The sequence below is a fragment of the Muscardinus avellanarius genome (assembly GCF_963383645.1).
Source record: "Muscardinus avellanarius genome assembly, chromosome: 12".
NCBI classification, from domain to species: domain Eukaryota; kingdom Metazoa; phylum Chordata; class Mammalia; order Rodentia; family Gliridae; genus Muscardinus; species Muscardinus avellanarius.
In genome coordinates, this window is record NC_137798.1 from 85,399,163 (window position 1) to 85,414,707 (window position 15,545).

The following is a 15,545-nucleotide window of genomic DNA, read 5'->3' on the forward strand; positions in this document are numbered from 1 at the left end:
ACAAAGCACAACAAAATAAAATCCCGAGATCCAGTTGGTCAGTTTTGTTTGGAAATGGGTGTTGCAACAATATTAGAGTAGCTGCTGTTACGCATGTGAGGGAAAAGACACAAAGAACACAATTTAATCTCCCTTTTGTGTGTGTGTGTGTGTGTGTGTGTGTGTGTGTGTGTGTGTATGGAGTGGGGGTTGAACTCAGGGGCATTCTACCTCTTTGCAATCCCTTTAAAAATTTTTTTTTTGGTTTGGAAACAGTAATGATAGGTTACTGAGATTCTCTCTGGGTTGCTGAGGCTGTCATTAAACCTGCAAGCCTCCCATTTCAGCTTCCCAAATACTAGCATGACAGGTATGTGCCACCATGCCTGGCCTGAATACTTACCTGGCAAGGAGATACCATAATCACAATTCATCTTTTGAGTGTGGGAGAAAACAGTGAAAAGCACAACATTTGTGACTTTTCCTTGGCAATCGCTCATGAGCTGACCGTAAGCTCTATGAGAGTAGGGGCCATGACATGACAATTTTGTTTTCTCTTGCGTCTTTGCTGTCGAGCACAGAGGAGGTGCTCAGTAAAAATGTATTCAATGGTTGTGTACGCATGGCCTTAAGCTCTCTAGATACCAACTAGAAGAATCTTCTTCCCTGCTTACAGGCATTATAAGAATTAAAAAAAACAATAGGGAAAATGGATTAGGATTGATCTAATTAGATTAGGATTAGTCTAATCTCTAAAAGGTTGAGATTAAGATTAATCTGAACCTTTTAGAGATTAATCCCTAAACCCCCAAACAATTACTACTAACATTTTAGTTCATTTTTATCCAGACTTTTAAAATACAGGTTTCTTTCTTCATTTGACTGAAGTCCCCTTTGTTTTCTATTTTCGTTCAAGCTTCCCCATGTGAGAGAAAACACAAAACTCTGGCTTTCTGAGCTTGGCTGGTCTCACATTGCATTACAGTCTCTACTTCCAACCGTTTCCCTGTAATGATATAATTTTGTTCTTCTTTATGTCTCGGTAGAATTCCATTGTGTGCATTTTTTTTTTTTTTTTTTTTTTTTGGTGGTGGTACTGGGGTTCTTGGAAGCCCTTCTACCTCTGGGCTACACTCCCAGACCTATTTGATATTTTATTTGGAAACAGGGTCTCCTAAACCAGCGCACGCGGCTGGCTTCCAACCTGCACGATCACCTATCTCCACCTCCCAAGCGCAGGGATTACAAGCATGCGCCACCATGCCCGGCAACCACATCTTATTTATCCAGTAATCTGTGGATCTAAGTTCCATAATTGGGCTATTGTGAATTGGGCCACTATAAACAATCCATAGCTATTTGATGAGATCGTTTCTTAAGGATGAATAGAAGTTACCCAGGAAAAGAACAGAGAGGAGTAGAATAGAAACACAAATGGATGGAGTAGCCTGATAACGACACAAAAGCATGAAACCACATGGCTCTTAGCTGGGCGTGGTGATGCACATCTGGTACCCCAGTACTTGGGAGACGAAGGCAGGAGGATCTAAGGTTTTAGGCCAGCCTTAGCAACTTAGTGAGACTCTCAGCAACCTATGGAGACCCAGTTGAAAAAGAAATTTAAGTGCTGGGGTTGTAGCTCAGAGATAGAATACCCCTGAATTCAATCTCTAGTACCAATAACAACAACAAAAAAAAGGTTCCATATTGAGGAAACATCAAAAAGAGAAGGAAGCTTGGCACGGTGGTACATGCCCGTAATTCCAGTAGTTGGGAGGCTGAAACAGGAGGATCTCAGGTTTGAGGCCATATTCAACAATTTAGTGAGACCCTCGGCAACTTAACCTGAATGCCTTTCAGTTCAGTCCCCAGTATAGAGAGAAGGAGGGAGGGGAGAGAGAGAGAGAGAGAGAGAGAGAGAGAGAGAGACAGACAGACAGACAGACAGACAGACAGACAGACAGACAGACAGACTGAGACTTGTTGAGGGTTTTGAAGAATGGAGAAGTCCTGGTTCAAGTTCCTTTGACCTGGAATTTCCAGTTCCTTACTATAAGCCTCCACTTGATTCTCTGACCTCTTTCTTTCTTTCTCTCCTTCCTTCCTTCTTTTTTCCTTTTCTTTTCTTTCTTTTTTCTTTCTTTCTTTTACTTGGGATTGAATCCAGAGGTGTCCTACCTCTAAGGTAGACTCCAAGCCCTATAATTTTTAAAATTTTAAAACAGGGTCTTATTAAGTTGCTGAAGGTCATGTTAAGTTGCTGAGACTAGCTTCCAATCTGCAATCCTCCTGTCTCAGTTTACCAAATCCTGTGATTACAGGCATGTGCTACCATGCCCGGCCTTCCTCATACTCTTTTACATGAAGCCCTATTGCAGATAAACTAGTTCACTGCAAGGCTGGGCGTGGTGGCGCACGCTTGTAATCCCCGCGCTTGGGAGGCTCGAAGCCAGCCGCACGCGCTGGCTTAGGAGACCCCGTTTCCAAATAAAAATGTAAAAATAGGTCTGAGAGTGTAGCCCGGAGGTAGAAGGGCTTCCAGGAACCCCAGTACCACACACAAAAAAATAAAAAATAAAAATAAAAATAAGAAAAACTAGTTCACTGTACTTCAAATAAGCCTCATGGATTGGCACTTCTTCCCTCCGTATGCAGAATGGTTCCTGTGTTCATTTTCAGACTTCTGACTCTTCTGCCTCTTCAGACCCTAGGCCTTCCTCTATGGAAGTCTGACTGTGCCTCTGGAGGCGCGTCAGTGACACTACAGTTTTGTCTGCCCGAAGGCCTTCTCTGAAGATGTCCTGAGTGGTATCTAGGGCTCACTGCTGCCCTGCTAAGCCTCTTGAATGGTTTTCTGCTTCCAGTACATTCTAACCGCTGCACCGAGCATGAAGCCAGCTCGGCCTGGGCAGCGTCAGTGGCTCGGTAGCCTCGTGTCCTCATTGTCGTGAACACGCCATTTAATCCTGACATTTTTTTCCTAGATGGCACAAACTTTGGATGGGAATACATTTGTCTTTGAAAATCTCCTTTGTTTTCCGGACATGTTTGTGTGGCTGCTAATGTGCTCCCAGGTCCCTGCTATCGGGAAGTCATCCTTAGCAAAGTAGTAATGAAATGTAGAGTGCCAAAGAGAAAGGCTGGCTTGGTGCTGGATAATCATGTGTTCCTCATCCATCTCATTATTCTTCCACCCCTGACATACACACACATAATGTCTTCCAGTTTAAACAAATAAATCTCTGTCTCTCTGTCACACACACACACACACACACACACACACACACACACCCTGAATAGTATTTTTTTTTATTATTTTTGGTGGTACTGGGGTTCCTGAAAACCCTTCTACCTCCGGGCTACACTCCCAGACCTATTTTTACATTTTCATTTGGAAACAGGGTCTCCTAAGCCAGCGCTGCCGGCTTCGAACCTGCGCGATCCGCCTGTCTCCGCCTCCCAAGCGCGGGGATCACAAGCGTGCGCCACCACGCCCGTCAATCCCCAGAGTAATCTAAGCAGAGTAAATGTATGAACACTGGTGAACTGGATTCGATTATTAAATCATCAGCTATTACATCATTCTACTTCCAATGTTGATTTTCTTAACTAAAATATTTTCTTTTTCTTCTATCATATAATGTAGGGGCATTTTCAACACTGGACTTAGGATTTTTCCTGACCTGACCAAAGTCTATTCCACTGATGTATTCTTCATATTGTAAGTATCTAGACCATGAAGTGTCTTGTCATGGACAAGGAGGGTGCCGCTCCTGGGGTCAGTAAAACTACTTTCAAGGAGGAAGCAGTGAGAGGTTGTGAGACTACAAGCCAGGACCAAGAAATGTGGATGAAATGTGCTTGTGATGAAAATAGGTGAATAGAGTAAGAGCGTGAGAAGGTCCTGTTGAAGTACTTTCCATTCAAAGGCTCAAGAGAAAAATTAGAAGGCCAGAAACAGTGGCATGTGCCTTTAATCCTAGTGCCTGTGACGCATTTGAAATAGAAGGATAACAGATTCGAGGCTAACCTCTGCAACTTAGTGAGATTCTGTTTCAAAATAAAAAATAAAATAGGGCCAGAGGTATAGCTTAGAGGTAGAATGCCCCTGGATTTAATTGCTACTATTAAATAAAATAAATGAGAGAGAGAGAGAGAGAGAGAGAGAGAGAGAGAGAGAGAGAGAGAGAGAGAGCGCGCGAAAACACTCCAAATTCACATTGTCCCCAGGACACTTACCACTCAGAAATCATCCTGGTTCCTGAGCCATCAGTGATTACAAAGAGTCAATGAAACTTCAGAGACAATTGGAAGGGAAAAATTAGAAAGATTGATAATAATAAAGTCTTTTCAGAAGTTCTACTATTAACAGGGAGCATAAAATGCCTCAAGAGTTGTCTATTAGAAGAAAAAACTGCTGTTTATTTTAATGGGAGAAATTATAGCATGTTTGCTGATGGAAATGATAATAAAGGGGAAATTAATTGTCATGATTATACTTTATTTTTGCAGTGCTGTTAATGGCCTCTCAAACACTTTCCCATTCATCACATTTACTCCACTCAAACACCTGATAAGGCATAAGAGGGAATTATTTTTTCTATTTGACAAATGAGAAAACCGAGGAGTAGAAAATCTAAGTGATTTTTTTTTTTAATCTCTGAACAAAGTTAAGCGGTCAGGAATGGTGCTCCAGCTACTTTCTATGATTTTCAATGAACAGCCTTCTGTTCTTTTCCAAAATCTGAGACACAGATAAATCGTCTTCCCTACTTGTATAGAAGCAAAAAGACATGTGCACAGAGAATTGTATAAGCTGAAATGGCATGGCAATGTCAGCAAAATGTGGAGTGATAAACTCCAAAATCTTGGAGCTTTCTAAAAAAAAAAAATTGATCATACTTCTTTGCTACAGAAAAGCTCAGTTTAAAATATAAGCTGCCTTCTAGGAACTCCAGAACATCTATCTGGCAGAATTCTGCAAGAAATAGGACATGTTAGTGGTCATTGTGAAAAGAAATCCATTGATTGCTGTCTTCCAATCCTTCCATGCCCGTAGCAAAGTCTAGTTGCAGTGGACAAAGTATTACAGGTTCAGAAGTCTGTGTTAGAAAATATAAAGAAAAACAGCTCTACAAGTCACAACAGGCTCTTTAGTTGGAGTGGAACCTGAGAAGGGAACTGACCAGCAGAGAATACACAAGACCCAAGAGCCCCTTCCTTATAGACCAGGACCTTTTTATGAGGCGTTAGAAGGGAGGGAGAGCAAGGCAGTCGTGTATTTCTCTGATTGGTGGTTTAACAGCGGGCCAGGCCGGGTAAATTTATGGGGCCAGAGTCAGGAGGACAGCTAGGGGCATTTTCCCACCTTTCTAGAAGTCCTTTGTTCTCAACCTCCTCCAGCCAGGCCTCATAGCCAGACCTCACAGTATCCACAGTCTGGGAGATCCATGTGCGTCCACTGAGAAGAAGATCTCTGTTGGGGACCTCAGCACCCAATGAAGTTGCCTGCTCTCTGCACACTTGGGGCTCTGGATTCCAGTTCCCCTTGGGACAGCTCTCACCACCTCTCCTGGTTTCTGAGCCACCAGTGGTCCCAAAGGGTCAATGAAACTTCAGGGTAAACAAGACCAAGCAGGACTGTGTCAGGTTATTTAATGTTGCATGTGTAACAAGAGCCATTTCCAGGAAGAAAGCGCTGTTTTCAAGTGTTCTTGTCTCTCTTTGTTGCAGGGAAATTACGGACAACCCTTACATGACTTCGGTCCCGGTAAATGCATTTCAGGGACTTTGCAATGAAACCTTGACACTGTGAGTATTGTCACTTTCATGCCTACCAGCAACTGGATTCTGTTGGGGCCACTGCTGTTTTTACAGACCCGCTGAGATCCATACTACCTCCTAAAATGTCCTCTACAGTCTACAGGATTTTGTGTAATTGCTTAAGAGTATTGCCTTATGGTGCGGTACACTGTAGCCCACAAACAGGTTTAGGGAACAAGACAAGCATATTCCCTGTGGTACATTTTATTTTTTCCTGTGAAGGACCGATTAGGCCTCACAGATCAGACAGCCTTAGTAGCAACTGCTCCACTCTGCCATTATAAGGCAAAAGCAGCCAGACATGTATATAAACTACCAGGCATGTCTGTGTTCCAATCAAATCCCATTTGCAGGAAAAGGCTGTGGACCAAATTTTGCCTGCAGGCCTTGCGATGTAGTGTTCTATATGCAAGCATAGCATCCTGAAGGGGTCTGGGGGGTCTTCGGGACCAATGAAGGGGGGTCGGTGCAGGAAAGACCCAAGGCCAGCCGTCGGAGATAAGCAAGCAAGCAAGCAGGCAAAAGCTTTATTAAGACAGCCCAGCTCCCTTTTATATCAGGCAGCTGGGAGGAGGGGGCTTCCACTCACAGCGGAAGATCGCACAAAGTACGAGGTGTTTACTGATTGGGTGGCTCATACCCCAGTGGGTGTGTTATCAGGGGACTGATTGTTGGGCATCCCATGGCCCCTTTGGCAAGCTATGAGGTAACCAGCAGAAGCCGGAGGGGCGCCATCTTTGGCATGACTGGGCTGCTTATCCTAACACATCCCATTCTACGGGAAGAACCTCCGCAGAGCAAACTGAGGTGACTTTCTAAGGTCACTGGGTCAGAGGGTGGTGCCACACCCATCGTTCCATACTCAGTTGCCGCACTGTCCCTCTTAATCACAAACAATTATTAAGCTCCTTAGCGGGGATGTTAACTAGCAAACATAGTGCTGCTGTACATAAATATTTACCCAGAGCTTGAACGAGCTTTAATTTTTAGATGTTAATTATAATCTGATAGTCACAGGATAGTGTGTGTGCGTGTGTGTGCGCGCACACTAGAAATAGAACCCAGGGACATTCTAACTCTGAACTGCTTCCCCCGCTCTTTTTATCTTTTATTTTGAAACATGGTCTCACTAGGTTGCTGAGAGTCTTCTAAGGTGCAGAATCTGGCCTCGAAACTGATTTTCCTGTCTCAGCCTCCCAGTACGAGGATTACAGGAGTATGCCACCACACCCAGCTGATAGTCACAGAATATTCTAATGGAAAAGCCAAGCATGGGAAGGAGGGATGGGGAGGGATCGGGGTGGGGATTGGGTAAGGGCTAATTGGGTGATGTGTGCATGTATGTCTACACAAGTCTTTTAAGATGTATGACTATAATGCGCCAATAAAAATTAAATAAAAATAAAAAGATACATAAACTGAACAAATAAAAGATCTAATAGAGATATAAATGATAAGTCAATTCCCCAAGCTGATAGAAAATTCCTCTGTCATTGTGTTAACCACAAGGTAGAGTCGGGTCACCTCTGCAGAGTTCTATTTTCAGCACCACAACACATGCTCGGGACCTGCGTGAGACTCGTGTCCAGATTTTCATTCGAGTTCCCCATCTCTGGTCACGCTGCAGTCTTGACCTCTTTTATCAGGTACAAACCTGATCCAATTACTCGCCAGAAAAATTGACTCAAACCTCCACACCACTTTTCTATGGGGCTATTTTACAAGCCATTCCAAGTCTATCCATTTGGGCCCTATGAACTATCTCAGCGGCTTGGAGTCTGTCCACCAAGGAGCACTTCAGGCAACCCTCTCGTCACAACACAGGAGAATATTTTTGAAAAACAAGTGATTCCTTTTCAGCTATTTTTTGACAGCACAGGAAAGAACTGAGCTTTTAGCCTGCTCAGCCCCAAACCTCAAGGCTACTTACCTGCTTGGTAAAGGTTTCTGCCGTGCCTTGGAGTAGCCAGCACAAGCTAAACTCTCACATTCTCAGCTTCTTTACAGAACGTTACCTTCTTCTTTTGCCACCTTTTCTCTAAGGACCTTATATCCCAAGCAGCCATCTTAAAGGAAAGCCTCCCTCTTTCTCCCTCACACTGGAGACATTTATAAGTGAAAAGATACATGTTTAACAGTGTTGTCTATGCCTGTGTTACTGGTAGGACCATTTGTCAAAGTTTACAGTCTTTCCTTCTTTCTTCTTTCCTTTCCTTTCTTTCTCCTTTCTTTCCTTTTTTCTTTCTTTGCTGTTTTTCTTTTTCAAGGCCCACTTGTCCTTGAAGTATTGTTTAATCTCTGAAATATAAAATAAACTAAGAAAGTCTTAAATGTTCAGAATGCCACATGCCTGCAATCCCAGAAACTCTGTAGGCTGAGGCAGGAGGATTGCAAGTTTGGGACCAGCCTGCGTAACTTAGTGAGAGTATCTCTTAAAAATAAAAAATAAAAAGGAATGGAGATATAGCTCAATGGTAAAGCATACCTGGCTTAAATTTCTAGAACTGAAAAAATCTAAAATGTTTAACAAGGTTTAGGAAAATAAAAATGCATAATTTTTACATCTTCATAAAAGAATTCTAGTTGTGAAAGCATTAACTTAGCCATTAGCACTACCTCAGCCTCTGTACCTATATCTCTGGGATATATCTTGCAGTCCTCACCCAGGACAACTTAGTAGCTGGAATTAAACTTACTATGTCATTATTTAAAATAAAACAAACACATAACCAGTAACGACCAAACTCTGAGGTTATTTCTGAGTTTTCTACAATTATATAAAGACAAATTCTTTACACAAGTGCACAAACACACACACCTGTATATAAAAGATTATATATTTATATATTTTTACATATATAATTCTTACATATATATATTTATCTATATAAATATTTATATATTCCTTTTAATAAGGTTGTCTCATCAAAATATCCCTCATTATGTTAGATATAGATTAATTTGACCTTCCCAACAACCTTTTAACTAAGTATCATTGTTATTATAGTTTTAGAGATTCAAAAAAACACCGAGAAGCCAGGCATGGTAGCGCATGCTTGTAATCCCAACATTCAGGAGGCTGAAAACCAAGAATTGCGGTTCACGGACAGCCTCAGCTATTTAGTGAGGCCCTCTGCATCTTAGAGTTTGTGTGACCAAAACTTGAGACCCTGTTTCAAAGTAAAGAATAAAAAATAGGGAAGGAGTGTAGCTCAGACATTGAATGCCCCTGGGTCCCATCCCCAGACCCCCCCCCCAAAAAAAAAAAAACACTGAGGATAAAAGAAGTTGAGAAATTCTCAAAGCCAGGTCTAATTCCAAATTTTAAGTTTCCTATGTGCTTCTTAATGTATTATCAGAGTCACATGTGGTAGATTACAGCTGTTTTCAAAGTTTCTTGTACAACGTCCCTAGGAGTTCCTACTATCTGGGCCTGGTTGTAATCATGGGTGCCTTCTTATCTTCTATTCAATAACCACCAATAACCCCATGTACCCCCACATACCACAGAGTCCCTAAAGCTAGGGCTCCCTCTCCTGCACAGAGGGTGTGTGCATGATGTAGATGGGAAGAATTGTATTTGAGGCCGTTCTAGCCCAAGGTGGTTTCCGAAGTCACCTCCATTCCTATGGAGGTGCTAACATTTCAAATTGGCCCTGTAGGACCAGTATATGAATCAATTTGTTGCAGAAACATAGCCACAAGTTAAAACATAAAAATTTTCACAATACAGCATGGTCTATCTACTTTTATAGATTCATCTATACAATTCAACTTAATCCAGCCCACAACCATTAAGTATTTAATCTGCGGTGAACTCTGAGGACAAATAGATAAAATACACAGTGTGAAATAACATCTTAAATAGAAAACTGAAAAATCTATGCATTCAGATGAATGTCTTTCAAAGTGTATCTCTGAAGAAACTGCCTTTATGCCTATACTCTTGACACTGGGTTAACTATTACCTGACATTCTTTTTATCTGGGCATATATGACCATTTTAAAAAAATCTTTTGGCAAGCCTTTGTACTTCAAAGTAAATCTGCTTCTGAAAAAAAGGCTTACTTATTAGTAACTAAGTGTGGACAATGGGAATTCAAACTGGAAAATCTTATCTTCTGTCCCAAACAGCTTCCTTGTGGAGCACATATGTGAGACCTTTGAAACTTTATGTACATTTCAGACACTGAAGAAAGGAAGTCCAATCGTTTAGAAAAGGCCCAGGACTGCTAATCACAGGTCATTGATTTTTTTTCTCTCTATTGATTGTAGGAAACTGTACAACAATGGTTTTACTACAATCCAAGGACATGCTTTCAATGGGACAAAGCTGGATGCAGTGTAAGTCAAGAGTATCCATAGGAACTGCCACCCACTCCCACCCTTCCCCCCCGTCCTTCCCCCAGAAATACCATCTATCCAGTGGGTCAGAATTCTGCTGAGGGATGGGTTCTATTGAAGGATGCCTCAACCCCTGAGTTGGTGTGACCAAAACTTGGAAATACTTTTATGTGCATGTCAGTGTTCATCTACTATTTACATAAAGTAAAAGAACATCTTTTAAAAGCCCAAAGTTATTTAAAAAATAAAATTTATCTCTTAGTCCTTTTTGACATAGTTTTGGGAAAGATGTCAGTTTATATTTGATTCACTCAGACACAGCTGAAAAATTACATCCACTTTTTTTTCTTTATTAAAGATAAATGTTGCTCCAAATAGCTGAAGCAGCAAATAACAGAGTTTGTATTTGTCTTGTAATATTTCTCGAGTATTTCTTTAGTAACTGTGTACTTTTTCAATTTTAGATATTCTTTCTCCCAAAAAAACACTTACCTGCTCATTTCTTATAATGTCTTGTGATTTACTCATTTTTCTAATTCTGTCATTTCCCCCTTAAATACTTAATATATAATTATATTCCAGAAATGATCATTACAAAATCTGAACGTCTTTCAATTCTATATCTGTTGTATAGCACAGTACTTCTCAAACTTTGTTTGGCCTACAAACCCTCTGAGGATTTTGTTACAATACAATTTTCTAATTTAGTAGATCTGGGGTAGGCTGCAGGATTTTGTATTTCTAATAAATATCCAGGTGATGCTGCTGCTTCACACTCTAAGCCTTAAGGATTGGGGGGGCGGGGGGACTACAGAAACATGAGCAGCAGCCCTGGATGGAAAAGAATACATATATAACTGAGTATGGTGGCACACACCCTTAATCCCAGCTACTTGGGAGGCCGAGGCAAGAGGCTCACAAGTTTGCGGCCAGCCTGGGAAATTTAGGAAGACTGTATCTCAAAATTTTAAAAAATTAAAAGAAGGGCTAGGGATGTAGCTCAGAGGTAGAATGATCTGGTTTCAATCCCCAATACCACCAAAAAAAAGGTAAAACAAAAAAAATTACCACCATCAACAACAACAACAATAACAACAACAACAACAATATATAGATAAGTGATTTTAATTGATATTCTATTTTGATAGGTGTTAGGGGTTTTTTTCTGTACTGGGAATTAAACCTAGGGGCCTTCTACTTTTGATTTATACCTCTAGCCCTATTTTATTTTTTATTTTTGAACAGGGTATTGTTAAGCTGCCAAGGCTGGCTTCAAATCCTCAGTCTTCAGGTCCCAGCCTCCCAAGTACTGAGGTTACAAGTGTGCACCACCATGCCCAGTTTCAGAGTTCTTTTCGAAGTGTGGTCCCTGCCAGGCGTTGTGGTCCTTACTAGTCTTTGTCAAATGAAAAATTAGAGGTATTCTCTCCATTACCTCATTTGAGGGGGAGCCTCATTACGGCTGATTTTAAATTTTTAAAAATGTATAATTATATAGGAGGGTTTTTTTGGGTGGTACTGGGGTTCCTGGAATCCCTTCTACCTCCGGGCTATACTCCCAGACCTATTTTTTTTTTTTTTAGAAATCGGGTCTCTTAAGCCAGCACAGCTGGCTTTGAACCTGCGTGATCCTCCTGTCTCCGCCTCCCAAGCGCGGGGATTACAAGCGTGCGTCACCACGACCAGCTATATAGGAGGTTTTAAAAGACTCTGTAGAGTAACATGAATACTTATACATAAAATTTACTTACAAAATTGGAATTGGAAACACCCTCCTTCCATCTTAACTTTACTATATGAATTTCACACAATCCTTCCCTGACTTCTCAATAGCTGCATTCTGTAGCAGATTCCACATAAATGTTCTATTGACTTAATTTAATTCTGACACTATCTTTAAAAGTAAATTAATTCAAAAGTGAATGAATTTAAATTAATTGACATGCAAATTAATTAACATAATTCCCTTCTGACCTGAAGATAGCATCAGACCCACAGGCTCAGTCCTATAGGCTACTCCTCTTTCGGGTGCCAATCATAAGCCCCAGGTTATGACCTGTGTTTCTACCCAACTGGCTATAAATCATAATTTCCAATCTCTCTTCTGTTTAATTAATTTGCTAGAGCAACTCACATAACTCGGGGAGACACTTTACCTACATTAAAGGATACTGAAAGGCACATCCAGATAGAGGAGACACAGAGGGCAAGGAATGTGAGAAGGGTGCAGAGCTTCCATCCCCTCTCCAGGGATGCCATTGTCCAGGAACCTCCACATGTTCAGCCATCTGGGAGCTCGTCCAAATCCTGCCCTTTGTTTTTTGTGGAGAATTAAGTACACAGTCATTTCTGTTGCATCAGTGACCAACTCAACCTTAAGCCCTTCTTCCCTCCCCAGAGGTTGGAAAAATGGGGCTGAAAGTCCAAATCCCCCAAGAATATTATGGTCTTTCTGGTGATCAGCCCCATCTTGACCCTATCAAGCAGTTTCCAGCCACCAGTTACCTCATTAGCATACACATGAGTTGTGTGCCGGGAGATTGGGGATGAAGACCAACGATCTGTTCCATACTGTCCCACCATGGAGAAGCATCTTTTGTCATTCGTTGGGAGGCATGTAAATTTAACAGGGTTTGTTACAGAAGAAGCCTGTGGAGATTCTAACTAGTAAAGGCTCCAGAAATTAAGCCTATGAAGAAAATACACAGAAAGACTCTCTACTTTCTCTCTCTTTTCTTTTCTCTTTTTTTCTTACATTCAGTACCAGAGATAAAAACCTAGGTTCTTACACTGGAGTATAGAAGCAGCAATGGGTAATATTTATACAAATAAATTGGAGGTGGTCATGTTTCAATAAAGCCTTATTGCCATGAGTTGGTGAAAAGCAGGATTTGACTGGAGGGTCATAATTTTTGGTCTAAATGAAGGTATTTAGTGGAGATGACCATAGTATGATAAAATATGAATCTGTTTCTCTCAATTCTTGGTAAAAAGTAAATGGCAAGACTATGATAAAGATAAGAAAGGTCTGGGTAGAAATATTTCAGAATTAGAAATTTTACATCCATTAGCTGGGTGTGGTGGTGCACATTTGTAATCCCAGAATTTGGGAGGCTGAGACAGGAGGATGGCATTTTGTGGACAGCCTCAGCTACTTAATGAGGCCCTTTGCAACTCAGTGAAACCCTGTTTTTTAAAAAAAAAAAACACTAAAATATAGGTCTGCAGGGGTAGCTTGGAGGTAGAATGCCCCTGGGTTCCATCCCCAGTACCACAAAATAAAAAAGAAAGAAATTGTAGATCCAATCATAATAGAAACCAATGATCTCTTTTACCTACCCGTATTGTGACTCCAACTGGAAACTGCTCCTGTTATAAAACAGTGCTTCATCTACCCATCATTCTACCCTATTTCTGATTCCTCTTCCTCCTCCTCCCCCTTTTCCTCCCCCTCCTCCTCCTCCTCCTCCTCCTCCTCCTCCTCCTCCTCCTCCTCCTCCTCCTCTTCTTCTTCTTCTTCTTCTTCTTCTTCTTCATGTGTGTTTGCTGGAGATGGACTCTGGGGTCACTTAACTGAGCTACACCCCTAGCCATTTTTAATTGTTTTGTTTTGTTCCGAAAGAAGTTCTTGCTAGGTTACTGCGAGTCTTGCTAAGTTGCCGAGGCAGGCCTCAAACCGGCGATCCTCCTATCTCAGCTTCCCAAATGCAAGGCTTGCAGGTGTGAGCCATCACAGCTGGATTTTTCTGATTCTTGGTTGATGAAAACTTGTTCTTTCCTATATTTGACCACATCAATAAAAGCTATCATGTAAATCAATGTATATCAAGCTCGTAGTCTTTATAATAAGCGCTTGATACTGAAGGAAGAGAAAGATTGAGCTGTAGGTATTTCATTAATACAGATCATGTTCCCACAGCAAAAACAAAACAGTATTCACTTGTGTTCCTTCTGGCCTTCATGCTTATTGTGATTTCAAACTAAGGCAAACACATTAGTCTGCTCTAATTATCCTAGTAGAGTTCAAAGATTGCATGTAAAAAGTTAGCAGTTTGATATTTTCTCTAGAAGTATGTTCAGATATCTTTAGGATCTAATTTAAATAATTTGTCATTCAAAAGAGCAGTCATTCTCCATTATGTCTCATGCCAGTTTGCTGAAATGAACAGGTTTGACCTCACTTACACCCATTTTTTTAGTTAACTGAATAATACTATTACAGCCAAGTTGGACAAATTCCACCTTGAGGACAAACACTGATGCCTTAGCAGCAATTGAGTAATTAGCTAGAAATTTGTGGCAATCACGGCAGATGTGTAAAAGCACATCATCCTGTGATTTCCTACAGAGCCAAGCACATTGTCATCACTCAAATGTGAAATTAATAATAACACAAGCATCCTTGCTCAGCAGAAGTTGAACTTGGTTGCAAATGAAGTCACATGTTCATTCGTTGGAATCTCTTTTTCATCCTCTCTCTTTGTAAAAATCTGTGTGCAATTTTGTTCCTTCTCAAACAGTGTCTAATTCTCTGTATTGTATTTCTATTGTGAAACCCTACTATCTGACAGTAAACATTTGGGCAGGAGAAAAACATTTTGATGTGCTAAGAAACTACCAAGATGCTAATCCTTATGAAGAGAGAAGTCGACACAATTAATGTGCCAATTAGCATCACACATTAGCTGATTAGAAGTAAAACACCATAGCTCAGAGCACTGCGAAGAGATGACGATAGAGAAGATTATAGGATTAAGCAGGCTATTATTTCTCATGGGGAAAGTATTTGAACAGATTGTAGGCTAGGCTCCAAACCTAGGCTGTTCCCTCCACCTACTGAAATCTTGAGTACTTTCTCACCTGTTATTGTTTATGAACAGGTGTCCCGATTTCTGCAACTAAAACGATTTCCATAGAACAACCCAGCTTTTCTTTAGGCTAACATGAGAGCCAGGCAGGGGATCTCTATAATTTCTGGATAACCAGAGCCTTAGGAAAGAAACATGGCTCCCCACAGAAGCACACCCATGTGAGTCTCACAACATAAACATGTGCTGGCCTAAGTTTCCCCTAACAGGACTGTAAAGATAACAGGCTGAAATTTCATCTTGGAGCTGAAACCTATCCCCAGACTTCAGAAAACAAAGCTCAAAAACTCACAACAGCAAGCTTCCTTGACATGGTATCATACCTCTGTTTTTGCCATAGGTCACTATCTTTTAAACACAGCATAGAAGGGCCTCTGGCTTTGAGTTATCCAGCAAGTGATCTTTCATTTATTCTGCTGGCAAGTTTTATTGAATGGCTTCTATGTGCCAAGAGTAAGTCTAACAGAGACTGCACCCATTAGCACATATTGTACATGTAATACTGAGTTTGTCAACCGAGTGTTTTTCCCC

At 41.0% G+C, this 15,545-nt stretch overlaps 1 protein-coding gene across 1 annotated transcript in view; it reads left to right on the forward strand.

Annotated features, from left to right (window-relative positions):
* Nucleotides 1–15,545, forward strand: part of TSHR (thyroid stimulating hormone receptor) — a gene marked incomplete at both ends in the record, with an annotated part of 176,214 nt that overhangs the window by 128,937 nt on the left and 31,732 nt on the right. The window contains 3 exons of the mRNA XM_080707804.1: nucleotides 3,626–3,700; nucleotides 5,713–5,790; nucleotides 10,078–10,146. Of these exons, the coding sequence (XP_080563930.1) occupies nucleotides 3,626–3,700; nucleotides 5,713–5,790; nucleotides 10,078–10,146 (222 nt within the window). The remainder of the gene's footprint in view (nucleotides 1–3,625; nucleotides 3,701–5,712; nucleotides 5,791–10,077; nucleotides 10,147–15,545) is intronic.